General features: G+C 52.0%; 1 protein-coding gene across 3 annotated transcripts; it reads left to right on the top strand.

Annotated features, from left to right (window-relative positions):
- On the top strand, positions 1-26,655 carry LOC117676805 (phosphatidylinositol 4,5-bisphosphate 3-kinase catalytic subunit alpha isoform-like). Of its 3 annotated transcripts, none has more exons than XM_087893769.1 (23): positions 1-130; positions 2,601-2,762; positions 3,496-3,756; positions 4,871-5,033; positions 6,753-6,962; positions 9,379-9,629; positions 10,918-11,160; positions 12,545-12,630; positions 12,802-12,907; positions 13,829-13,981; positions 14,118-14,252; positions 15,186-15,310; positions 15,414-15,495; positions 17,219-17,383; positions 17,879-17,982; positions 18,805-18,976; positions 20,705-20,811; positions 20,925-21,046; positions 22,353-22,431; positions 23,696-23,866; positions 24,531-24,648; positions 24,758-24,909; positions 25,896-26,655. In XM_087893769.1, the coding sequence occupies exons 3-23, from the start codon at positions 3,568-3,570 to the stop codon at positions 26,179-26,181; spliced, it is 3,219 nt and encodes a 1,072-aa protein (XP_087749895.1). In that variant the 5' UTR covers positions 1-130; positions 2,601-2,762; positions 3,496-3,567; the 3' UTR covers positions 26,182-26,655. The 3 variants fall into 3 exon arrangements, with proteins under 3 accessions (XP_087749895.1, XP_060540715.1, XP_060540716.1); XM_060684732.2 differs by lacking the exon at positions 1-130 and adding an exon at positions 213-843; XM_060684733.2 differs by lacking the exon at positions 1-130 and adding an exon at positions 802-900.

Here is a 26,655-nt window from a genome sequence, read left to right as displayed (position 1 = left end):
TGGGTGGGTCTACTGGAAGAACCGTCCCATTTAATCCCCAACATCTGTGGGTCAGGAGACGATTCAGCCAAGGAGCCCCCAGCCCCATCGCCACCGAGGGTCCTCCTGGGCTACCCAAAGGACCAAGCAGGTTAAGGCTTGGGGTGACTCGGCTGGACCCCAGCAACGTCTCGAAGCGCACCCTCCCTCTGGCTTGAGGGGCGAGGGGGGGAGGGGGGCTGGGCTTTCCAACAGCCCCACCAACCGGGACCCCGGCCTGCTTCCTTCTGCGGGGAGGGCAGGAAGGGGAGGGGGCCCTTCCCTGCGGGGAGACTCCCCTCCCTGGCGGGGCTTCCTCCCTCCTCCTCTCCCCTGCCTGCCTGCCTGCCTGCCTGCCAGCCGTGCGATCGGCGCCCCCGGAGCCGACTCGGGCGCCTGAAGAAGCGGCTCTGCCGGGAAAGGGGCGGGGGGGACCCGGTGCCGCAGCAGCGCCGCCCCGGCGGGAGGAGACGACCCGGCCGAGCCGGAGGAGGCGGAGGCGGCGAGAGCCGGGAGCTTCGGAGCGCCGCCGCCTTTGTCCGCAGCAGCAGCAGCAGCGCCGCCGGGAACCGGGCGGAGGGTCGGGCTGTCAACGGGCATCGCTCCCTCCGGCGCGGGCCTCCCTGGGCTCCAGACCCTCCGGTCCTCCCCCGCCGCTCTGCCCCTCCGGCCCCGCGGCCTGGCTTCCCCTCCCCTCCCCGGGCCGGCGAGCAGCGATGCCGGGCGGCGGGCGCGGGGTCCGGCGGGGGAGCCGAGCTCTGTGACGCAGCCGCCGCCGCCCCCACGGCAGCCCCCTCCCCTCGCCGCCCGCCCGCCTGCTCCGGAGTAAGTAGCGGGGTTGCCGATGGCTCGTGGGGAGGGGGGACACGCCGGTCTGGTCAGGTAAGGACGCCTCCCGGGGGTCTCTCTCCCCCCTTGCGTGTCTGCGCTTTCCCACGGAGGGTCCGCCTTGGGAAGGGACGGGGGCTCGAGGGGGAGACGCGCCGGTCTGTCCGACTCGCCTCTCTCCGGTTCGGGGATGGAGATCCCCTCCCCAGTCCCCGGGGGGGGGAGAGCTAACACCCCCCCCCAGGAAAAGCCCCCTCCCGACCCGTGGGAACCGGCCGTGCGAAACCTTCCGGCCCGGCCAGGCCCGCATCTCCGCAGCCCCCGTGAAATCCGGCTCCGTCTTTCAACTGCGGAGGTTGGCTCGCCCGGGAGAGAGACGGTGGCGGCTGAGTTCCGCTCGCCCCTGGCTTGGCTTCCACCCCCCCCCCGGTGCTTCCCGAGCGGGGTCCCCAGGGGTCAGAAAAGTCAAGATGACGCCCCCTCCCCTTGATCGCGGGATTGAACCCCCGGGGGCCTTCCCCCCCCCCACTTCTCCTCTCATCCCCCCTCCCGTTCCCCGTGGGTTGCCAAGCCCAGGAGCCCCTTCCCTGCCCCAGGTGTGTTAAGGGGCCCTGGAACATCGGCGCATCCTCCTCTTGCCTTGAGCATCGTCTCCCGGGAGAGGAGAGGAGAGGAGAGGAGGGGGGGGGTCTGCAGCAGGAAGGATGCGTAATAGGAACAACAGCCGGTGCCTTCAAATTCAAAATATCCGGATGAAAAACAAGAGCATTCTGTGGAAAACTGAGCCGACCTTTTCACAGAATAACGGTGGCCTTGGAAGGAACCTTGGAGGTCCTCTAGTCCAACCCCCGGCTGCCCACCACCCCTTAATTCCCCGGGCCCAGCAGAAGGGACATTTTCGGCATCCCTTCCTCAAATTCAGCCCGCAGGGACTCAGGTATCTCAAAGGGGCTAATTTACAGAACGCATCCAAACTCCAGGATCCGGGATTTTCCCAATGGGATCCAAATTCAGCCAATTTCAGAAAGACTTTGATGACATGATAGGAAGGATCGTAACATTGTTATGAGAGGCATCATAACAAATCATCATTAAACGTTTCCTGCGGTCGCTGTGTTGAGCTACTCTGGGGGCAGAATCATCTCTAAACATCTCTCCCAATTTTTAAGAACTTTCTGAGGATAATTAGAAGCTCCGGCCTTATTGCTGAAAGCATGAAGACTCTGGGAAGATAAGACAGGCAGTTCTCGACTTACGACAGTTCGTTTAGTGACCATTCTAAATTACCATAGGGCTGAAAAAAGTAACTTAGGATCATCCCAAAGATGCTTTTTCAACTGGACTTTCTGACTTATGACCATTTTCACACTTAATGACCGTTGTAGCATCACGTCACATGGTTGCGTGATCCAAATTCAGACGCTTGGCAACCGATTCATATTTATGGCGGTCGCCATGTCCCGGGGTCCATGTAACTAACTTGACAACTGTGGTGATTCCCTTTTTGCAACAGTGCCAAGAAAGGTCGTAAAACGGGACAAAGCTCACTTCACAACTGTCTTGCTTAGCAACAGAGGTTTGGGGCTCCGTGGTGGTCGTAAGTCGAGGACTACCTGTATCTCTGAAACGATAGCAGCCGAGAACTCACGGGTTGCCTAACTTAAGGAAAACCACATATTTCTAAGTTCTTTCATCCTTATTTTTATGTATTTGTTTGATTTCATCTTCTTTGTTCTCTCCTGTTGTCTCCCCAGCAACTGATGCTGGCTTGTAGGAACACAATCACAAAGATGACAACTGTTGTGGGCTCCTGAGATCAGGCTGGCTGGCAAGGGGGATCCGGCCGGCCCCTGGGGAGAAGGGCTGCTCTCTGGAGCTGTTGCACCGCCCATCGTCCTGTCCTGCCCTTCTCTGGGGTAGGTAACTGAAGTGGGGGTGGGTAGAGGAGGGGCTGCAGCTGGATGCTACCTGGACACTCTGTGGGGTTCACCCCCACTCCTCCTCCTCCTCCTCCCTTCTAACACTGATGATACTACCTAGTTGGGTCATGAAATGTCTGCAAGAGAACCAACAAGCTCAGAGAGCACTTAGGATCCCACAGTCCTTTTCCTCCTCCTCCTCCTCCTCTTCCTTTCCTCTTCCTTTCCTCCTCCTCCTTCTCTTCCTCTTCTTCTTTCCCCTTCCTCCTCCTCCTCCTCCTCCTTTTCCTCTCTTTTTCTTCCCCTTCCTTTCCTCCTCTTTCTCCTCTTCCTTTTCTTTTCCTCCTCTTCCTCCTCCTCTTCCTCCTCTTCGTTTCCTCCTCCTCCATCTCCTCTTCCTCTTTCTTTATTCCTCTTCCTTTCCTCCTCCTCCTCCTCCTCCTCTTCCTTTCCTCCTCCTCCTCCTTTTTCTCTCTTTTTCTCTTCCTCTTCCTCCTTTACCACTTGGGGGGTCAAGGGAGATATAGAGTTGGTGGGTTCTTGGCCTTCACCCCCTCTGAAAGTCACAATGGAGCGGGTGAGATCTGGGCTCGGCGGTTAGGCCACACCAACCATTGCACTGACCCAACCAACCATTGAAATAAGCCATGGTTTAGGGCAGCCCACAAACCAAATCCTGATTGGCTTCATCAGACCCTCCTCTTCCTCCTCCTTTTCCATCCCCTCCCAGGTGAGCCGGGATGCTTTAACTGCCAGCCGCAACTCCGTCAACGTGCCGAGACCCTCCCGCGCGCTCGTGGCCATGCCACCCCGGCCTTCCTCGGGGGAGCTATGGGGGCTGCACCTCATGCCCCCCCGGATCATGGTGGACTGTTGCCTGCCCAATGGGATGGTGGTCACCCTGGAGTGCCTGCGGGAGGCCACCCTCCGCAGCATCAAGCAGGACCTCTTCAAGGAGGCCAGGAAGTATCCGCTCTTCCACCTGCTGCAGGTGAGGCCACGCACCTGGCCAGGTGACGCACCTGGCCGAGAAACCCAAAGGAGGGATTGGCGCTTCATTTATTGGAGAAGGGGAGTTGAGGAGCTAAACGGCCAGAGAATCAGGCCTCCCTCGGTTTGAGGAAGAGGGTGCAGGTTTCAAAATGTGCCCAGGTAGTCCTCGACTTACAACCGTTTGTTTCACACTTACGACTGTTGCAGGATCCCCCAGGGTCACGCGATTAAAATTCAGACGCTCGGCTTGTATTTAAGGCCCAAAATTCTGCTGCTAAGTGAGACATTTGTTAAATGTGTTTTGTCCCATTTTACGACCTTCCTTGCCACTGTTGTTAAGTGAATCACTCAGCTGTTGTTGTTTTTTTTTAATTTGATTTATATGCCGCCCTTCTCCGGAGACTCAGGGCGGCTTACAATGCGTTAAGCAATAGCCTTCATCCTTTTGTATATTTATACAAAGTCAGCTTATTGCCCCCACAATCTGGGTCCTCAATTTACCTACCTTAGAAAGGATGGAAGGCTGAGTCAACCTTGAGCCTTGGCGAGATTTGAACCTGCAGTAATTGCAGACAGCTGGTGTTAATCACAATGCTATTAGTCTGCTGAGCCACCAGGCCCAGCTGTTAAGTTAATACAGGTAGTCCTCCACTTACAATCAGAGCTGAGCCCAAAGTTTCTGTTTGTTAGGCGAGACATTTCTTAAGTGAGTTTTGCCCCCTTTTATGACCTTCCTTGCCACCGTTGTTAAGTGAGTCACTGCAGTTAAGTTAGTAAACCGGTTGTTAAGCGAATCAGGCTTCCCCATTGATTTTGCTTGTCAGGAGGTTGCAAAAAGTGATCACGTGACCTTGGGACACTGCAACCGTCATAAATATGAGTCAGTCCCCAAAAGTCTGAATTTTAATCACGTGGCCACAGAGGAAACTGCAACGGTCATAAGTGTGAAAAACCTTTTTCAGTTCCGTTGTAACTTTGAACAGTCACTAAATTTTAGTGACTAAAGGAACTGTTGTAAGTCAGGGACTACCTGCGTTGGAAGATCCTTCTGGGGGGTCCTTTAGCCACCCCCCCAATTCCTTCTCCCCTTGGTTTTTGTCCTGCCCCCCCAGGAGGAATCGTCCTACATCTTTGTGGGGGTGACCCAAGAAGCCGAACGGGAGGAATTCTTTGATGAGTCCCGGCGTCTTTGCGATCTGCGGCTCTTCCAGCCGATCCTGAAGGTGGTGGAGCCCGTGGGGAACCGGGAGGAGAAGATCCTCAACCGGGAGATCGGTGAGTCCAGAATGACAACGTTGGAAGGAGGTCTTGGAGGTCTTCTAGTCCAACCCCCTTCTCAAGCAGGACACGGACTGATCAAGTAGGATGCTGAATAAGGGTCAGCCTTGCACTGACTGTGTTGCGTCTGCACCCACCCACACCGTTCCCCAGGTGGCAGGTAGTCCTCGACTTACAACCACAGTTTGAGCCCAAAATTTATGTTGCTAAGCGGGACAGTCTCGTTAAGTGAGTTTTGCTCCGTTGGAGAAACTTTTCTTGCCACAGGTGAATCAGTGCAGTTCTTAAGGTCATTAAGTGAGTCTGCCTTCCCCATTGACTTTGGTTGCCAGAAGGTCACAAAAGGGGATCCCCCCCAGGACACCGCAACCGTCATAAGTACAAGTCAGTTGCCCAGCGTCTGAATTCTGATCACATGTGAAAAGTGTAATAAATGGGCAAAAGTCATTTTTTTCAGTGTGAAAATAAGTGTGAAAATGGATATGTCACTTTTTCCCATGAAAATAAGTAAAAAATGGACAAATGTCACTTTTTTCAGTGTGAAAATAAGTGTGAAAATGGACATGTCATTTTCCCCCGTGAAAATAAGTGAAAAATGGGCAAAAGTCACTTTTTTCAGTGTGAAAGTGTGAAAATGGACATAAGTCACTTTTTTCCCGTGAAAATAAGTGAAAAATGGGCAAAAGTCACTTTTTTCAGTGTGAAAGTAAGTGTGAAAATGGACATAAGTCACTTTTTTCCATGAAAATAAGTGAAAAATGGGCAAAAGTCACTTTTTTCAGTGTGAAAATAAGTGTGAAAATGGACATCATTTTTTCTCGTGAAAATAAGTGAAAAATGGGCAAAAGTCACTTTTTCCAGTGAGAATAAGTGAAAAATGGGCAAAAGTCACTTTTTTCAGTGTGAAAATAAATGTGAAAATGGACATGTCACTTTTTTTCAGTGAAAATAAGTGAAAAACAGGCAAGTCTGCCCGTTTCACTTTTTTCAGTGAAAATAAGTGTGAAAACGGACATGTCAACTTTTTTTCAGTGAAAATAAGTGAAAAACGGGCAAAGTCACTGTTTTGAGTGTGAAAATGTGAAAAGCGGACGTAAGTTACTTTTTTCAGTGCCGTTGTAACTCGGAACAGTCCCTAAACAAATGGTTGTAAGTGGAGGACTGCTTGTATTGCCCTGGAAACCCCAGCTGTTGTCTTGTCCCCTAATGTTTTTCCACGGCCGTCCAAGAGACACAGAAGACTGACAATCCAGTGTGTGGTGGCACAATCATGCCAGCCACACAGATTCCAATAATTTGCCCAGGGATGTCGTGATAAGATTAAAGCTGAATAATTGATCTTTTTTCAAGATTTTATCATGTCTAGGTTTTCTCTACTTTTATCCTTTCAATATTGCAAACCGCCCATAAGGTGGGTGTCCGATACATTTATTTTTCCCCCTCAATTTTTTTTATGTTATTCAAAGGATTAAAATACAAAACCCAAACGAAAAAAATGAAACCGAGACAAAGGAAAAAAAATAGATTAACCGATAGAATATTTTCAAAAAAATTTGAATTCGCATTTTGAATTCCCGTCTATTTTTTAATATTCTTGTCCGGTTTTAGTTTTGTCTCTTTTCATTTTTTTCTTTTGTACTCTTCTGGAAGAAAAATTAAAAAAAATGAGAATATATCAATTGAATGAATCCATTGATCCAAACCTTTGCTCCCAAGGATTTGCGATTGGGATGCCCATCTGCGAATTCGAGCTGGTGAAGGATCCCGAGGTGCAGGAATTCCGGCGCAACATTCTCTCCGTTTGCCGAGAAGCCGTGGAGACCCGGGGGTCGGCGGGACCCCAAAGCCAGGCCTTGTACGTCTACCCTCCCAACGTGGAATCCAGCCCTGACCTGCCCAAGCACCTGTACAGCAAGTTGGACAAAGGTGAGCGGGGGAGGGGGGGAGACAACCGGGGGGGGCAGAGCGAAGCAGAGGTGCCTCAGTTTCCCCTTTGTTTCCAGCTGTTTACTCCCGATGAACTCCGTGTGGCTGGGGATCTGAGCATGCTCAGTGTTGCCTCTCCCAGGTAACGCCTGCAGAGGGTCCCCGGACATCTGACGGGAGTGCCCCCAAAGCGTCCCCTTCCTCGGCCTCCCAAAACTTCCAAAGATCTACAGGTAGTCCTCGACTTACAACAGTTCGTTTAGTGACCGCTTAAAGTTAACAACGGCACTGGAAAAAGTGACTTATGACCGTTTTCCACACTTACGACAGTTACCGCATCCCTGTGATCAAAATTCAGATGCTTGGCCACTGACTCATATTTATGACGGTTGCCCTGTCCTGGGGTGATGTGATCCCCTTTGACGACCTTCTGATGAGCAGAATCAATGGGGAAGCCAGATTCACTTAACAGCTCAGTTACTCACTTAATTCCTGCAGTGGAATTAATTAATTAAGGAATTAACGGTGGCGAGAAAGGTCATAAAAGGGGGCAAAACTCACTTAACAAATGTCTCGCTTAGCAACCAAAATTTTGGGCTTCTGTTGTGGTCGTAAGTCAAGAACTGCCTGTATGAAGATGACTCCAGTGTTTTGCAGCCACAGATAGTCTTCAACTTATGACCAATTGATCAGCAAACTTTCAAAGTTCCGATACACCTACCCAAGGGGTATTTGCAACTTGGATTCAAACTTCCGACAGGGACTTCCCTGCAGTCATGTGACTGAATTTTGGCCAGTCAACAACTGGGTTGTTTGCAGCGTTCCCCCAATCACGTGACTGTTTTACCGTCATTGACTGTTGGTTCACTTAACATCCATGGCATTCATATAACATAGAAATGCGAATAAATAAATAACAGCTGTAGACTTGCTTGAGGTGTGCAGCTAAAAAGGTCGGAAAAGTACAGTTGGTCATGTAACTGATCTGTTTGATGACCGTCACGAGTTACAGCCATGATGGGCAGGCTGCATTACGGTCATAACTCGGGGTATACCTGTAGATGGAGTGATTTGTCTGCCTGAATGAGATAACTCTCCACAAATGCTGCCTTGTATTTATTGTGGAGGGTCAGATTTAGAATTATGATTTATTGCAGGAGTCTCCAAACTTGGCCCCTTTAAAACTTGTGGACTTTTAACTCCCATAATTCCCTGGAACTAATGCATTCCTTTTTGATATGTGTATCCACTGTAGCCTGATTACTCTCTTGTAATCCCTTCCTCTGCAATCTCTCCGCTGTAGCCTGTTTACACTCTTGTAATCCCTTCCTCTGCAATCTCTTCGCTGTAGCCTGTTTACACTCTTGTAATCCCTTCCTCTGCAATCTCTCCGCTGTAGCCTGATTACTCTCTTGTAATCCCTTCCTCTGCAATCTCTCCGCTGTAGCCTGTTTACACTCTTGTAATCCCTTCCTCTGCAATCTCTTCGCTGTAGCCTGATTACTCTCTTGTAATCCCTTCCTCTGCAATCTTTCCGCTGTAGCCTGATTACTCTCTTGTAATCCCTTCCTCTGCAATCTCTCCGCTGTAGCCTGATTACTCTCTTGTAATCCCTTCCTCTGCAATCTCTCCGCTGTAGCCTGTTTACACTCTTGTAATCCCTTCCTCTGCAATCTCTCCGCTGTAGCCTGATTACTCTCTTGTAATCCCTTCCTCTGCAATCTCTCCGCTGTAGCCTGATTACTCTCTTGTAATCCCTTCCTCTGCAATCTCTCCGCTGTAGCCTGTTTACACTCTTGTAATCCCTTCCTCTGCAATCTCTCTGCTGTAGCCTGTTTACACTCTTGTAATCCCTTCCTCTGCTATCTTTCCGCTGTAGCCTGTTTACACTCTTGTAATCCCTTCCTCTGCAATCTCTCAGGTCTAGGGGCTAGGAGAAAAAAAAAACAGGCACAGCTGGGTGAGGAATTCTGGGAGTTGAAGTGCACAAGTCATAAAGGGACCAAGTTTGGAGACCCCTGATCTATTGTGCTGACTGAACAGTGTTTAGAGAAGACTAAACATCATAACAGCATCATAAAATTCCTTGTAAATCAAGAAATAAAACAACTGCCTAAAATGCCTCTGGAAACAGGACGATTCCTGCAAAGAGACAAAACTTTTGTCAGTTGTGGTCTTCCCAGGTTGATTAATTAATTTGTTTATATATTTGTAAAATTTATTGCCTGCCCATCTTACTGAAGAATAACTCTGGGCGGCTTACAATCTTAACAATCCCGGAGCTGTGGCTGTCGCACAACCATCAAAAATAATTCCCGATTCCCCTCTCCTCGATTTTGTTTCCTCCCGCGCCTGGCTGCCTGCGGACGCACCCAAGTGACCGTTGCTTGTCCTGCTTTTCCCCCGCTTCCTGAAGGTCGGATCATAGTGACCATTTGGGTTATTGTGTCCCCAAACAACGACAAACAGAAATACACCCTCAAGACGCCGCACGACGCACTGCCTGAGCAGGTGATCGCCGAGGCCATCCGGAAAAAGACCCGGAGCATGCACCTCTCGCCCGAACAGCTGCGCCTCTGCGTGCAGGAGTACCAGGGCAAGTACCTGCTCAAGGTTTGCGGCTGCGACGAGTATTTGCTGGAGAAGTACCCCCTCAGTCAGTACAAGGTGAGCCCCTCCCTCCTGACGCTGCAGGCGGCCTTTCTCGGCACTTGTGGGGGGCTCTTGTTGTCGGGGTCCGCTCGATCCAACAGGGCCATCTCTCAGGAACCAGGAAGCGGGTCTTTTCGCTCTGGATTGGCACATACACACACACACACCCCTACCCTTGAGGTCCTTCAGCTTCCATCCTGCTGGAGGTCTGAAAGACTTTGAAAACCTGGCTGTGTTTTTTCCCCAAGCTAAGGGGCAAGAGTGTTGGTGGAGTCCCTGCGGTTGTGTCGGTTGTGTCGAGGGAGTGTGACTTTTTTTGTTTTCGTATTTTCTAAGCCCCAAAGCCAGGGGTCTCCGAACGTGGCCCCTTTCAGGCTGGTGGACTTCAACTCCCAGAATTCCTCACCCAGCCATGCCTGTATTTTTTTTCTCCTCCATCCTAGAGCAGAGAGATTGCAGAGGAAGGGATTACAAGAGAGAAAACAGGCTACAGCGGAGTTGAAGTCCACAAGCCTTAAAGGGGGCCGTGTTTGGAGAGCCCTGCTCCAAGTAATAGGAACTGGAGGGGGAGGAGGAAGAGAAGGAGGAGGAAGAGGAGGAGGAGGAGGAGGAGAAAGAGGAGGAAGAGGAAGAGGAAGAGGAGGCCCGGTCCGAGAGGGCTGAAGATAGAAGGGTCCAAGGGAAGCATTGAGTCCGCTTCCCGCTCAGAGCAAAAACTCCAAGTTTTATTTATTTTTTTAAAAAACAAATTTATAGGGCCTCCTGACTCACCTATAGGCGATTCCAGGTGGCTTACACAGTCTTAAAAATTCACCATATAACTAAAAACTCATTAAAAAACCCTCCAGACGTCAAGCATGACAAAAAAAAAACCCAAGTTGAATTGGCCACTGATCGGTCCCATCTCCCTTTGTGGTCTGCTGACCAAACCACGTTTTCAGGGCCTTTTGGAAAAGAAACGGTGGGGGGGGGATCAGCCATACCACGGGGTGAGTGATGTTCTGTAGAGAAAGGGCCACCACCGAGAAGGGCCTTTTTCATGGTCCCACCAGATGTGCATTCCCTAATCGATGGGGCCCACCCGATGTGTCTCTTCTTCCTCGTCTTCCGTGACTCTGCCCTCTTCCAGGAGTTGCCAGGGAGAGGCCACTTCTAAAGTTAGAAATGGGTTTGCCGTGGTCAGAAGTAGCCAGAGGAACGAGTAAACGAACGAGGCCCAAATCCCTGCTGAAGTTGTTGTGCGATCTTGAGACTGGCCGGTCTCTCGTTCCTGGTGACACCCGGTGTTCCCTTCTTCCTCCAGTACATGAGGAACTGCATCGCCATCGGCCGCCTGCCCCACCTGATGCTGATGAGCAAGGAGAGCCTCTACAGCCAACTGCCGGCCAACGTCTTCGTGCTGCCCTCGTACGCGCGCCGGTCGGCCACCTCCTTGCACGTGAATGGAGATGCGCCCACCAAGTCCCTCTGGTCCATCAACAGCCTTCTGCGCATCAAGATCCTGTGTGCCACCTACGTGAACGTCAACATCAGGGACATCGATAAGGTGGGTGGGTCCAGGTGAACGCTGCCTCCTCAAATTATACTCCCGGTGGTCTTCCGAGTACGCTTCAAGGTTTTGGTTACCACCTTTAGAGCGCTCCATGGCTTAGGACCTGGTTATCTACGGGACCGCCTGCTACCACCAATAGCCTCCCACCGGCCGGTACGCTCCCATAGGGAGGGGCTCCTCCGGGTGCCGTCAGCCAAACAATGTCGACTGGCGGCCCCCAGGGGGAGGGCCTTCTCTGTGGGGACTCCTACGATCTGGAACGAGCTCCCCCCGGAGATACGGAGGATCCCGGATCTGCGCACCTTCCGTCGCACGCTTAAAACGTTTTTATTTCATCAAGCTGGCCTGGCCTAAATCTTCTCCCCCTTTTAAATGTAAATTTTAATTTGTTTTAAATTATGGGGTATTTTAAATTCAGCCAAATTATTTAATTCGTTTTTAACTTATTTTAAATTTTTGTATTTATGTGTTTTATCTTGTGGCTGTTCACTGCCCTGAGTCCTTCGGGAGAAGGGCGGTATAGAAATTTAATAAAATAAATAAATAAAATAAATAAATATACCGGGGGGGGGGGGTCCTTGATCTGACTTGATCTGGCTCAGCAGCCCGGTCAGTTTCCATCTTCTCAAATCATGGCAACTTGAAACAAAGGTCAATTCTGTTGATCCGACAGCAGCAGCTTCTTATTGGCTGAGGTGGCCCCCCGCTCCATTCCACCCAACCATATGTGGGTCCCTGAAAAACAGCCGGAAAAGAGATTGAGTCAATAACTGAGCCCCCAACCGTTGCTGAATGGGGATGCCGGAATGGGGGACCCACCGGAACAGAGTGAAATCTCCCTCTCGTAGCCATCAGCTGCTCACAAGGATAAAATGTGGATGTGCTTTCATACCCTCATCCGTCTTCTCTATGCTAGGGGTCACCACCCATAATCCTCAGCCAGTGAGAGAGGAAGGAACTAGAGGTAGTTTTCAACGTATGACCACAGTTGAGCCCAAAATTTCTGTGGCTGAGCAAGACATTTGTTAAGCAAGTTCTGCCCCGTTTGACGATCTTTCCTGCCCCCGTTGCTAAGTGAATCACTGCAGTAGTTAAAGTAGTGACATGGTTGTTAAGCGAATCTGGCTTCTCCCTTGGTTTGGCTTGTCAGGAGGTGACAAAAGTTGATCGCAGGACATTGCAACCGTCCTAAATATGAGTCAGGGCGAATTTTGATCACGTGATCATGGGGATACCGCAACGGTCGTAAATGTCACCTTTTTTTGGTGCTGTTGTAACTTCAAATGGTCACTAAATGAACAGCTGTAAATCGAGGATTACTTGGAACGGATTTCATGCAAGAGAAGCCTTGAATTCCGCTCTTCCTTTCTCCTCCTAGATTTATGTCCGGACGGGAATTTTCCACGGTGGGGAACCCCTTTGTGATAATGTCAACACTCAGCGGGTGCCGTGCTCCAACCCTCGGTAAGTGGGGTGGAAGGGAGAGGCCCCTGTCCCCAGCCTAGCCAGCCATGCCAAGGCTGGAAGCTCCTGGTGGTGGTCTCCTTAAGGAGGGGAAGGGGAACAACCGGGACCCCAAACAGGGAGGCACCTCTGGCTACCCGGCTGACTCCAGAGCCGCCTCTTTGCTCCCAGGTGGAACGAGTGGCTCTCCTACGACATCTACCTGACCGACCTGCCCCGGGCGGCTCGCCTTTGCGTCTCCATTTGCTCCGTCAAGGGCCGGAAGGGGGCCAAGGAGGTGAGTGTCCATGGGGAGCCCCACACGTGGACCGGAACGTCAATTAATCCCCTCGATTTATGACTACAAAACGGAGCCCAAAATTTCCATTAGTAAGCGAGACAGTTGTTACGCGAGTTTGGCCCCATTTTATGACCTTCCATGCCACAGTTGTTAAGTGAGTCACAGGGTCATTAAATGAATCTGGCTTCCCCATGGACTTTGCTCGTCATAAGGGCTCAAAAGGGGATTGCCTCAGCCTGGGCTACTTCGAACAGTCACTAAACGAATGGTTGTAAGTCAAGGACTACTTGCTTGCTTCTGATACTTGCAAAGGTGTCTGTGCATTAAAAAAAAAAGAGAGTTGATTTTATTGTCACTCACAACTGCCATCTTGAGAATATTGTGCTGAAAACTCCTGGCTGAGGGTGGGCTGGGCTCAATTGTGGTCGTAAGTTGAGAATTACTTCTAGCCCGATGAGGAGGGGGATACGTGGATGTAGGTCAGTGTACCCCAGCCGTGGCAATTTTCAGAGGGGTGGACTTCAACTCCCAGAATTCTGCGGATTCCCTATTCCAAGGGTCTCCACCCTTGGCGACTTTAAGGCTTGTGAACTTCAACTCCCAGAATTCTTCAGCCAGCATGGAATTCTGGGAGTTGAAGTCTATACTTCTTAAAGTTGCGTGGCCGGCTGGGGAATTCTGGGAGTTGAAGTCCACAAGTCTTAAAGTAGCGTGGCCGGCTGGGGAATTCTGGGAGTTGACAATTCTTAAAAGTTGCCATGGCTGGAGACCCCTGCCCTATTTCATGTCCCCCATACTGCAGCCCCCTCCCCAGAGAAAGGCACCTCTGCTGAAGGTTCTGCGGTGGGCAGAGTCAGGTTGAGGAACCCCGGCAGATGCTCTCTGACCCCGTGCCCCCCTCCTCCGCCCCCCCCGCAGGAGCACTGCCCCCTGGCCTGGGGCAACGTCAACCTCTTTGACTACAAGGACACCCTGGTGGCCGGGAAGATGGCCCTCAACCTGTGGCCGGTCCCCCACGGCCTGGAGGACTTGCTGAATCCCATCGGGGTCGGGGGCTCCAACCCCAACAAGGTGAGACCGCCCACCTCGGGAGGCTGGCCAGGGGTGTGTCTTTGCGTGATAAGTGGGACCCTCCATGCCAGGGGTAACGGGGTCCCCCACTTTCAGGCGGAGGGGGCTTTAACCTCTTGCTTTGCTGCTGCTACAGGAGACTCCGTGCCTTGAGCTGGAATTCACCTGGTACAGCCACCCGGTGAAATTTGCCGATGCCGCCGAAATCGAGGAACACGCCAACTGGGCCATGTCGCGGGAGCTGGGTCTGAATTACTGTATGGTGGGCTTGGTAAGGGGGCCGTGTGCCGAAAGAGGTTTCAGACTTTGGGGAAATTGCAGAGAAGAGCAACGAAGAGGATGAAAGGGCTAAAGGAGACTAAAACCCTGGTAGCGCAGCAGACTAAAGCACTGTTATTAACTCCAGCTGCCTGCAATTACTGTAAGTTCGAATCTCCCCAGGCTCAAGGTTGACTCAGCCTTCCGTCCTTTCTAAGGTAGGTAAAATGAGGACCCAGACTGTGGGGGCAAGAAGCTGACTTTGTATAAAATATACAAAAGTATGAAGGCTTTTGCTTAACGCTTTGTAAGCCGCCCTGAGTCTCCGGAGAAGGGCAGCATATAAATCAAATAAATAATAAATAATAATAATAAATAATAATAAATAAATAAAACCTAGGAAGAACGGTGGCAGGATTTAGGTTGTTCAGGACCAGGGAGGGGGCACATGAGAGCAATAGTCCAGTATTTGAGGGGCTGCCCCGAAGAGCAGGGGGGTCCACCCGTTTTCCAAAGCAGCTGAGGGTAGGACAAGAAGCAACAGATGGAAACTAAGCAAGGAAAGAAGCAACCTGGAATGAAGGAGAAACTTCCTAACAGTGAGGACAATTAACCAGTGGAACTGCCTGCCACCAGAAGTTATGGGTGCTCCATCCCTGGAGGCTTTCCAGAAGAGATTGGACAGCCATTTCTCTGAAATGGTGTAGGGTCTCCTGCTTGAGCAGGGGGTGGACTAGAAGACCTTCAAGGTCCCTTCCAGCTTCTGTTCTTGATTGAATGCCAGGACAGAGGTGGTGTAGTAGGGTTGCTGGCTGGGGAATTCTGGGAATTGAAGCCCCCTAGCTGAAAATTGCCAAACTGTGTTCTAGCTGGTTCCGTCTTGCTGTGATCCATAAAGAGGAGGGGGCTGACTTCCCTTTTCGCCCCCCTCCCCCCCCTCTTCCAGAGCAACCGCCTGGCCCGCGACAGCTCGCTGGACGAAAGCGAATTGGAGCAGCTGCGCAACATCTGCAACCGAGACCCCCTGTCGGAGATCACAGAGCAGGAGAAGGACTTCCTTTGGCGTCACCGGTGGGTTCTGACCGCTGAGTGGGGTCGGACAGCAGCTGTGGCTGCTCCCCCCACCCCTCCCCGGCTCGGCCTTGCCTTCAGCTGCCCCCTCCTCTCCTTCCAGGCACTACTGCGTCAACCTCCCCGAGACCCTGCCCAAGTTGCTGCTGTCCGTCAAATGGAATTCACGGGACGAGGTGGCCCAGGTGAGCAGGGACCCCAATCCTTGGCTTCCCAGCTGGGACCCACGGGAAATTCATTGGGGGATGGGAGGCAGTGATGGTTTGGCTTGTGGCAAGCAGCAGCCCCCTCCCCAAACCAGAAGGTTTGGGCCAAACTTGCGGTGGGACAATTCTACAAATTCAGTTTAATGTTTTAAGATAATTAAAACATTGTCCCAAAGATGCTTTTCTTTCTCAAGAGGTTTTTTTCTCTTGGTTTTTTTTTCTTTGAAGACGTTTCGCTTCTCATCCGAGAAGCTTCTTCGGCATCTGGCGGGATGGTAGGGAATGGGAGTCAGAGCCGAAGAAGCTTCTCGGATGAGAAGCGAAACCTCTTCAAAGAAAAACGAGAAAGTCCAGTTGTCGCTGGGAAAAAAAGCACCTGGATGACGGAGAATCCGTCAGTATTTATTTGAGGGGTCCTTGGTGCCCTCTGAGCTTGGTGGTTTCCCTGCAGGCGTTTCAGGACCCCAACTAGGTAACGTCACCAGGGCTAGTTACGGTTCTTGCCTACAGACAGGATCTTGCCAGACTAAAGCAACTCCCGGCAGAACTATGGAGACCGACTCCTGTGAGCTGCCTGGGAGGGGCCGCCTTGACCTCCTTCCTGCCTCCCAGACACCCCAAGTTCCGCTGACTCTTTGCCCTCCCCCCAGAGAAAGCAGAATTGTCAGAGACCCCCCCTCCCTCCTCTAAGCATCCTTGTTTGGGGGGGCTGTGAGGTCTGGACCTTTTAAAGCAGCCATCTCACATTTTAAAGGCACTTACTACAGTTCGTTTTAGGGAGGCTCAGTGGCTAAGACACTGAGCTTGGTCAGCAGTTCGGCGGTTCGAATCCCTAGTGCCGCATAACGGGGTGAGCTCCCGTTGCTTGTCCCAGCTTCTGCCAACCTAGCAGTTCGAAAGCAGGTAAAAAATGCAAGTAGAAAAATAGGGACCACCTTTGGGGGGAAGGAACAGCGTTCCGTGCACCTTTGGCGTTGAGTCATGCCGGCCACATGACCACGGAGACGTCTTCCGACAGCGCTGGCTCTTCGGCTTTGAAACGGAGATGAGCACTGCCCCCTAGAGTCGGGAACGACTGGCACATATGTGCCAGGGGAACCTTTACCTTTTCAGTTCGTTTAGTGACCATTCAAAGTTACAACGGCAATGAAAAAATTACTTAGGACCATTTTCACACAACCGTTGCCGGCATCCCCACAATCAACTGATCAAAATTCAGACGCTTGGCAACTGACTCGTACTTATGACGGTTGCAGAGTCCTGGGGATTCATATGATCCCCTTTTGCAGCCAGTCAGTGGGGAAGGCAGATTTGCTTAACAACCGTGGGACTCACTTAACGTCTTCACAGATTAACAGAGTTTTTGTTTTTATTAAATTTATAACAGAGTTGGAAGGAACCTCAGAGGTCTTCTAGTCCAACCCCCTGCCCAAACAGGCAAACCCTATACCTTTTCAGACCTTTAAAGAGTTGTCCGGTCTCTTCTTAAAACCCTCCAGTGTTGGTGATTCACTTAATGACTGCAGCCAGCCAGGTCACAAAGTTAACACATGTTTGGTTTAGCAGCCGAGATTTTGGGCTCTGTCGAAAACTATAGTTTGCAGCACCTTGAAGTTTCCCGCTAGCTCGGGAGAACCCTGCATTGATGGCCGCCATTCTTCTTCCCTGTTTCTCCCCCCCCCTTAACCACCCCCACCCCCAGATGTACTGCCTCCTCCGGGAATGGCCCCTGATCAAACCTGAGCTGTCCATGGAGCTGCTGGATTGTAACTTCCCCGATCCGGTCATCCGGGAGTTTGCGCTGAAGTGCCTGGTCAAGGGACTGACGGACGACAAGCTCTCCCAGTATCTCATCCAACTGGTGCAGGTAGAGAGTGGGCGTGTCCGCCTCACCTGAGCGATGCAAGGGGGGGCTCATTTTGGGGTTCCGGTGGGGGGGGAGTGTGAATGGGTTTTTGGGGGGCCGGTCAGAAATGGGAGGGGGGGGAGAAAGGGTTGGCAGGTGAGACCAGGAGCTGGGAAAGAGGCAGTTCTTACGGAATAACATAATTGCGGAGAGGGAAGGGACCTTGGAGGTCATCCAGACCAACCCCCAACTCAGGCAGGAGACCCTATATTATTTCAGACAAATAGCTTCCAATTTCTTCTTATAAAACAGAATAACAGAGTGGGAAGGGACCTCGGAGGTCTTCTAGTCCAACCCCCTGCTCAAGCAGGGAAACCCTTCACCGTAAATACGGTTCTCTTCCTTTGCTTGGTCCTCCCCTGCTGTACCAGCTCTTGCCCCCCCCTCTTACCGCGTGTCTGCCCCTCCCTCTGCAAGGCAGGCCCCTGATTTGTCCGCTGTTTCCCCCCCACCCAGGTTCTGAAATACGAGCAGTACCTGGACAACCCTCTGGCCCGCTTCCTGACCATGAAAGCCCTGACCAACCAGAGGATCGGACATTTTTACTTCTGGCATCTCAAGTGAGTCCGGAGGAGGCAGGTGGGTCGGGGGAGGGGCTTGGAGCATGGGGGTGGGGCTTGCAGAAGATTGACAGGGTAGGCTGTAGACGGGCCAGATTTTCCTTATTTATCTTTTAGGGGTTTTTTTAAACTGGATTTCCTGCAATGAGAGTTTTTTTAAAAAACCTCTTTTAAAACAGCATCCCAAATAAATTGCGGCCCAGTTCAATTCATTCATTTGAATAATTGCAGCCCTTTAATTGATAGTCCAGAATACAGCCTGTCCTCGGCTTACAACGGCTCATTTAGTGACCGTTTGAAGTCACAACAGCGCTGAAAAAAGTGACTTACGACCGTTTTTCGCACTTACCACCGTTGCGGTAGGGAGCAAAAACAATGGTCTCGCTTAGCAATGGAAGTTTTGGGTCCTGTGATCAAAATTCAGACGGTTGGCAACTGACTCATACTTATGACGGTGTCCCGGGGGTGTGTGTGTCACGTGATCCCCTTTTGCGACCTTCTGACGAGCAGAGTCAATAGCGGAAGCCAGATCAGCTTAGCAACCGTGTGACTAACTTAACAACGGCAGCGATTCGCTTGACGGTGGCCAGAAAGGTCGTAAAACGGAGCAAAAGCAACTGTCCTGCTTAGCAGTGGGCGTTGTGGGTTTGAATTGTCATTGTAAGTCGAGGACTAGCTGTAACTGCGGCCCTCTCGTTGGCGGGTCAGAAGGAGGCATGAAGCAAGGACTCACAGCTGTCTCCACATCTGGTCCATTTAAATCCGCCCCTTGTCAGGAGACTCTCAAGGGGGCCTGGCTCACAACGGTTGTGTCCTGCCCAGGTCAGAAATGCACAGCAAGCCCATCTCCCAGCGCTTCGGGCTGATGCTGGAGGCCTTCTGCCGGGGCTGCGGGATGTACCTGAAACACCTGAACCGACAGGTGGAAGCCATGGAGAAGCTCATCAATCTGACCGACATCCTCAAGCAGGAGAAGAAGGATGAGACCCAGAAGGTACCTCCTGGGAGGGGGGGGGACACCGAGCAGGCAGGTGGGGGAATTGCCTTGGAAGGAGGAGAAGGAGTTGGGATCGTTTGAAGAGAGACCCCGTGTGTTGTGGCCCGTCAGCGGCCTGTGCAGATTGTAGCTGATTCTGACAGTGAGGAGGCTGGTGTGGTGCTGCGCCAGCAGCCTGTGCAGCTGGCACTCGAGTCAGACAATGAGGAGGCTGGAGAAGATGTGATGCCAGAGGCGGGGATTCAGCCAGGGCCTTCAGAAGCTCCCATAAGTGAAGAGGACAAAGGGGAGGAGTCTCTTCTCGATGCAGGAGCACACAGAGCAGCCAAAAAACAGGAGTGGCTCCTCAGGAGGAGTTTTCCTTGAGAGTAAGGCTTGGGGCTAATTGGTCACTCCCTTAGCCTATTTAAGGAGGAATGCCGATTGCAGCAAGTTGTAGGGAACAACTTTAGTTCACTCTCCTTCGCGTCTGGATTCTCTGCAAAATTGCTTCTGGGCTTTGTGCCAACTCTAGTAAGACTGTGATTACCTTATCTTAGAATTCCTGGAGGCTGTTTATTAACAGCCTTTGGTTGATAAAGACTGAGTTATTTGAGTAAAAGAAGCTTTGTATAGAGTTTGCGTGTGCTGCGTTCTTTGGGGTCCGTAGCTGGGGCAGAACACCGTGGCTCCCCGGTGCCTGGTTGGTGCTTCAGAGGTGCTCTTTACTTCCAGTGCCCTCCTAGGCAAGAAGATGCACGGGCAGTGGTGGGATTCAGCCGGTTTGAGCAAACCAGTTGTTAAATTGCTGGCTGGCCCCGCCCCTTCCCACCCCGCCCCTTCCAGGAGTTCCCCCCGCGGCCCGTTTGTGCTACCAGGAGGCTGCAGGGAGGCCTACTAGGCCCAAAATGGGGCAGGGGGGGCCAGGAGACCGAGTGCTGCCTGTCGCACCCCCTGACCACGCCCACCATGACCACGCCCACCCAGACGGTCATTAGGGCAGAGAACCGGTTGTTAAATGATTTGAATCCCACCACTGTGCGCAGGTATGATATAGGTGGTACCTGGCTCAATAGCAGTGATTTGTGAGAGGGATCTTGGAGTCCTAGTTGACAATCGCTTAAATCTGAGCCAGCCGTGTGCAGCAGCTGCCAGAAAGGCCAATGCAATCCAAGGCTGTATTAACAGAGGGACAGAATCAAGATCAGGTGAAGTGTTAATGCCGCTTTATGATGCCTTGGTAAGGCCACACTTGGAATCCTGCATCCAATTTTGGTCACCATGATGTAAAAAAAGAGGCTGAGATTCTGGAAAGAGAGCAGAGAAGAGCAAGAAAGAGGATTAGAGGGATGGAGGCTAAAACGTATGAAGAACGGTTGCAGGAATGAAAGGAGGACTAGGGATGAGAGGATAGCATCCTTCCAGTATTTGAGGTATTGCTGCCCCAAAGAAGTGGGGGGTCAATTTATTCTCCAAAGCCCCAGAAGTCAGGACAAGAAGCAACAGATGGAAACTAATCAAGGAGAGAAGCAACCTAGAACCAAGGAGAAATTTACTGATAGTGAGGACAATTAACCAGTGGAACAGCTTGCCACCAGAAGTTGTGGGTTCCAGTAAAAACACTGGAAGTTTTTAAGAAGAGACTGGACAGCTGCTTGTCTGAAATGGCATAGGGTCTCCTGCCTGAGCAGAGGGTTGGACTAGAAGACCTCCAAGGTCCCCTCCCATCTCTGTTCTTCTGTTAAGATGCAGATGAAGTTCCTGGTGGAGCAGATGAGGCGGCCGGACTACATGGAGGCCCTCCAAGGGTTCATCTGTCCTCTCAACCCCGTCCACCAGCTGGGCAACCTCCGGTGAGACCCCAGGCAGAGCTCCTTTGGAGGGGAGGGTGGCGATGGGAGGCAGCCCGGAATGGGGAGGGGTCTTCTAGCTGCCCCCCCTGACCTCTGCCTTTCCTCTCCTGCAGGCTGGACGAGTGCCGGATCATGTCCTCGGCCAAGCGTCCCTTGTGGCTCAACTGGGAGAATCCAGACATCATGTCCGAACTGCTCTTCACGAACCACGAGATTATCTTTAAGAACGGGGACGGTGAGTGGCCGAACCGGGCCGGTGGGTTGGGGGGGGGAGAGGGCAGGAAAGGATCCTCAGGGATAGAATCAAGATCATGTGAAGTGTTAATACCGCTTTGGTAAGACCCCAGAATTCCCCACGCCTGGTTTTTTTTTCCTCCTATCCCCTGGAATGGAGAGACTGCAGAGGGAGGGATTAGAAGAGAGTAAGCGAACCACAATGGGGATTCATATCATGTGAAGGGTTAATACCGCTTTAATAAAGCCTTGGTAAGACCACTTTTGGAGTATTGCGTCCAGTTTTGGTCACCAAGATATAAAAAAAGGTGTTGAGACTTTGGAAAGAGTGCAGAGAAGAGCAAGAAAGATGATTAGGGGCCTGGAGGCTAAAACATACTATAAAGCTAGTACCACTTTATAAAGCCTGAGTAAGGCTACACCTGGAATCCTGCATCCAGTTTTGGCCACCACAGTGCAAAAAAGATGTTGAGACTTTGGAAAAAGTGCCAAGAAGAGCAACTAAGATGATTAAAGGCCTGGAGACTAAAACATACAAAGAACAGTTGCAGGAATTGGGGGTGTCTGGGTTAATGAAAAGAAGGATTATGGGGGGACATGAGAGCAGTATTCCAGTATTTGAGGGGCTGTACCCCAAAGGAGAGTTGGGGGTCCACCTATTCTCCAAAGCACCTGAGGGCAGGACAAGAAGCAACGGATGGAAACTCATCAAGGAGAGAAGCAACCTGGAATTAAGGGGAAACTTCCTGATAGTGAGGACAATTAACCAGTGGAACAGCTTGCCACCAGAACATGTATATAAATCACTGTCTGTTTTGTATACATAGCAGAAAGAGGAAAATGTGAGAGTTCACAAGTTGTGAGAGCTTGGAGGTTTTTAAGAAAAGACTGACCGGCCACCTATCTGAACTGGTGTAGGGTCTCCTGCTTGAGTAGGGGGTTGGACTAGAAGACCTCCAAGGTCCCTGTGATTCTGATGGCCTCAGAAGGGGCTGGACTGGGGTCTCAAGCAGGCCGAGGGGCAGCACTGGGGTCTCTGGGAATGAGAGACAGTTCAGTGCCCATACGGAGACCCATCTGGCTTTCTACTGTGGGGTCCTTCAAAAGATGTGTAGGAATGTTGGGGTGCCACGTGGATCTGACCCACATGCGGATCTGGAGACCCACCGTGGCCTCTCTCGGGGTCTCCCCTCCCTGGTTTCCCATCCCTCCCCATCAGCCTGACCTCAACCCCGACCCACCGACCGGGCAAAGGGGCAGCTTGCTTTCATCCGTGCTGTGACACTTCTTCACTCGATCCCTTCTAGATCTCCGACAGGACATGCTGACCCTACAAATCATCCGGATCATGGAGAGCATGTGGCAGAACCAAGGACTGGATCTCCGGTAGGAAGGATCCCTTCGGGGCTGGTGGGGAGGGGCGGCCGTGGATAGGGGGCAAAGGGTCGGCCAGCCGTTACCCACTTGGGGGTCTTTTGTTGGGGGGGGACAGGCCCCCTTCTAGAGATCCCCCCCAGGCCTTGCCTGATCCTGGGGGGCCCTTGGGAGACGGGGGCACTGCCTGAAGAGGGCTGGATCCTGTCCAGGACAGTCCAACATCAGAGTGGACAATACTGGGCCGGACATGCCTGCTTTCCACCACCTTCAAGACTCAAAACGGGGTTTTTCCCAATTAAAAACCTAAGGAAAGATTTCACTATTAAGAGTCAAACAAGGGTAGAGTCCTCATCTTACGACCACAATTGAGCCCAAAATTCACATTGCTGAGTGTTAAGTGAGTTTTGCCCCATTTTACAAACCTTTCCTGCCACGGTCGTTAAGTGAATCCAGCTTCCCCATGGACTTTGCTTGTCCGGAGGTCGCAAAAGGGGATCACGTGAGCCCCCCCCCCGGGACCCTGCGACCGTCATAAGCACGAATCAGTTGCCAATTTTGATCCCGTCACCGTGGGGACATTGCAACGGTCATAAGTGTGAAAAAGGGCCATACGTGACATTGCTCAGTGCTGTTGTAACTTTGGTCACTAAACGAACTGTCGTACGTTTGAGGACTGCCTGTGTGTGACCCTGTTCGGAGGGTGGGGGGTGCGATTTGTGGTAAATAAACTGGGTAGACTTTTCTACAAGCCAATTACAATAACAGACTGTTAACAGAATGCTTTGAATTTTAATTTCTCTGTGGTTTAACCTGTTAACTATTTTGTCTTTCGGATGTGTATAATGCAGGTCAGGGCAGTTGGGCTGCCCTTCGATGGGTGCTCATAAATTTGGGGTCTGTTTTGCAATGAGGGTGGTGGAATTGTCGCAATAGAAGTGTCAGTGTTCAGTTAAGGAGGGCATAATATGTGTTTCCTTCGTTTATAATTCACATTTTTTTTCCAATGTTCTCCTTTAGTTTGGTTTTGTCTCTGTTAATTTTTTTCTCTCTTAACCTTTGGAACAAACGAAAAGAAAAGTAAAAAAAATAATAATAATTAAAAAGTAGGAGGGAAAAAAAAAAAAGACGGAATAAGAGGCGTGCTGCAGGAGATAGCTGGTCCTGCCTTGAGAAGCCCCCAGCAGCCCCCACCCGCCGTCCCCCTCCCTGCTCCCTGGCCTTCAGCTCCCGGCAGGGTGGGACGGAGGCCTGACCTGCCCTCCCCTCTTTGCAGGATGCTGCCCTACGGCTGCCTGTCCATCGGGGACTGCGTGGGGCTCATCGAAGTAGTCAAGAGTTCCTACACCATCATGCAGATCCAGTGCAAGGGCGGCCTGAAGGGGGCGCTCCAGTTCAACAGCAACGCCCTGCACCATTGGCTGAAGGACAAGAACAAGGGGGAAGGGTCAGTCTGGGGTGGGGGTGGGGGTGGGCTGAATGGGGAGGGGGCGCACGGGCTCTGCCAAGCCTCTTCCGCAGATCCCAGGAGGGTGGGTGCAAGGTGCTTTTGACAGAATAACAGAGCTCAATCCATCAGAATAGAGCCGGAAGGGACTTTTGGAGGTCATCTAGTCCAACCCCCTGCCCAAGCAGGAGACCCTATACAATTTGAGACAAGTGGCTGTCCAGTCTTTTCTTTAAAACCTCCAGTGATGAAGCATCCACAATTTCTGGTGGCAAGCTGTTCCACTGGTTAATTGCCTTCACTGCCAGGAAATTTCTCCTTAATTCTAGGTTGCTCCTCTCCTTGATGGGTCTCCACCCGTTGCTTCTTCTCTTGCCTTCTGGTGCTTTGGGAAATAAATTGACCCCCCCCCTCTTTCTTCTTTGGGGCAGCCCCCCAAAATACTGGAAGGCTGCTATCCTGCCCCCCCCCACCCCATCCTTCTTTTTTCTAGACTGTCCATACAGGAGCCCTTCTTCATCCAAGCCCCTTGGATGAGCAGCGAAATGTTTTTAAGTCAAAACCCAAGAAAAGTCCCATTATTTTGGGGGGAAAGCACCGAGACCTGGAGGACGGAGAGCCTCCCCGGACGTTTGCCAGGCTGACCTTCTCCCTGCCTGTCCAGGTACGATGCGGCCATCGACCTCTTCACGCGCTCTTGTGCCGGCTATTGCGTGGCCACTTTCATCCTGGGCATCGGTGACCGTCACAACAGTAACATCATGGTCAAGGACGACGGGCAGGTGTGTGTTTTCTCCTCCGCAGCCCCGACCGGGTGGGGGCGGGGGCTTTGAAGGCCTGTCCGCAGCCGAGCCCCCCCCCCTTTGCCCACCCTCTCGTCTCTCTCCACAGCTCTTCCACATCGACTTCGGGCACTTCCTGGACCACAAGAAGAAGAAGTTCGGGTACAAACGGGAGCGGGTGCCCTTCGTCCTCACCCAGGACTTCCTCATCGTCATCAGCAAAGGAGTGCAGGAGTGCACCAAGACCAAAGAATTTGAGAGGTGGGCACGGGGGGCCTTTGGCCAAGCAGGTCACCCACCCCTCCATTGACTCCCCCTCCCCCCCAGGGCCTCCTTTGCCCCCCCCCCCAGATCTTCTCTCTGCAGCTCCCCCCAGAACCTGGCCCCATCCATCTACCCCCCCCCACCCCCAGGCCTTCCCGTTTCTCCCCCCACTCCCAGGAATAAATTGTGGTCTTGAGGAACCTTAGCTTAACCCTGGTTGATAGCTACCTCCTCGACTTGCGACCTCAACTGAACACAAAATATCTGCTGCGAAGCGAGTTCAGTGAGTTTCGCTCCGTTTTACGACCTTCCTTGCCACCGTGGTTAAGTGAATCACTGCAAGTTGTTAAGGGACTCACAAGCAAATCTGGTTTTCCTCACTGACTTCGCTTGTCTGAAGATTGCAAAAGGGGATCAAGTGACACGCCCTCCGCCCCCCCCCCCGGGGACACGGCGACCGTCATAAATACGAGTCGGTTGCCAAGCTTCTGAATTTTGATTCTGTGACCGTGGGGATGCTTCAACGGTCGTAAGAGCGAGAATGGTCATAAGTCACTTTTTTCAGGGCCGTTGTAACTTTGAGTGACTTTCTAATGAGCAAGGTAAAAGGGGAGGTAAAAGGAGAGGTTTTGTGTGACTCAGCGGTGATTCACTTACCAACCATGGCAACAATGGCATAAAATGGAGCAAAACCCAACATATGTCATGGAAACGCTGGGGTCGTAAGTCGAGGACTACCTGAATTCTTGGGTACCAGAATGGACAGCTGTGGGTGTTCCTGAACATCTGGAGGACTTTCCAGAGGTGGCATGGACAGCCCTTGGTTCTGCGGTTGGGCATCCCATCCTACGGGAGGGCCGGAGGTGGGTCAGGGACCCCCATGGTATCTTCTCTTCCCCTGGTGCATCTCGGGGAGCGTCCCCTCCCCGCTTTCCTTCCTCGTCCAGCCCCTCTCCTCCTCCTCCTCCTCCTCCTCCTCGCAGGTTCCAGGAGGTGTGCTACAAGGCCTACCTGACCATCCGCCAGCACGCCAACCTGCTCATCAACCTCTTCTCCATGATGCTGGGCAGTGGGCTCCCAGAGCTGCAGTCCTTCGACGACGTGGCCTACCTGCGGAAGACGCTGGCGCTGGACAAGACGGAGCAGGAGGCCCTGGAGTACTTCACCAAGCAGATGAATGAGGCCCACCACGGCGGATGGACCACCAAGATGGACTGGATCTTCCACACCATCCGGCATATGCCGCTCAGCGAGGCCAGCCACGACTGAGGGACCTGCCGGGAGGAGGGTTGCGTGAACCCTCGCTCGGGCAGGGCCACGTGCTTGATTTAGCCGAGACCCTCGTGGTCCGTGGCCTCTCTTGGGACCAGCTGAGAAGGTCTGGAGAAAGTCACAGGAGGAGACCTCAGGATCGGCCCTGCCCTTCCTCTCCGAGCCCCAGCGGGAAAGACCCTCTCTGTTGACATCGGGGGGGGGGGGGGGGGGGCTTCAGGCAATGGTGATCCTCTCCTCCGGGTTCAACCCAAGAGATCCCCCTAGGCTCAATCAGAGACCCTTCCTCTGCCCTCCGCTGAAGCTTCCTGGGGGGGAGGGGGCTGCGGGGGGGAAGGAAGACCTGGGAGCAATCAAAAGACAAGGGTAATACTTGAAAACGTCTGGAGTCAGAAAAGGAAAAAAAAAATCATAATTATTTTCTCTCTCTCTCTTTTTTCAAATAAAAAATTTAAAAAAAAAACATCATGT

The sequence above is a fragment of the Pantherophis guttatus genome, chromosome 4 (assembly GCF_059756535.1).
Source record: "Pantherophis guttatus breed Tessera chromosome 4, ASM5975653v1, whole genome shotgun sequence".
Classification (NCBI taxonomy): Eukaryota; Metazoa; Chordata; class Lepidosauria; order Squamata; family Colubridae; genus Pantherophis; species Pantherophis guttatus.
This window is presented reverse-complemented; position numbering and strand designations above follow the sequence as displayed.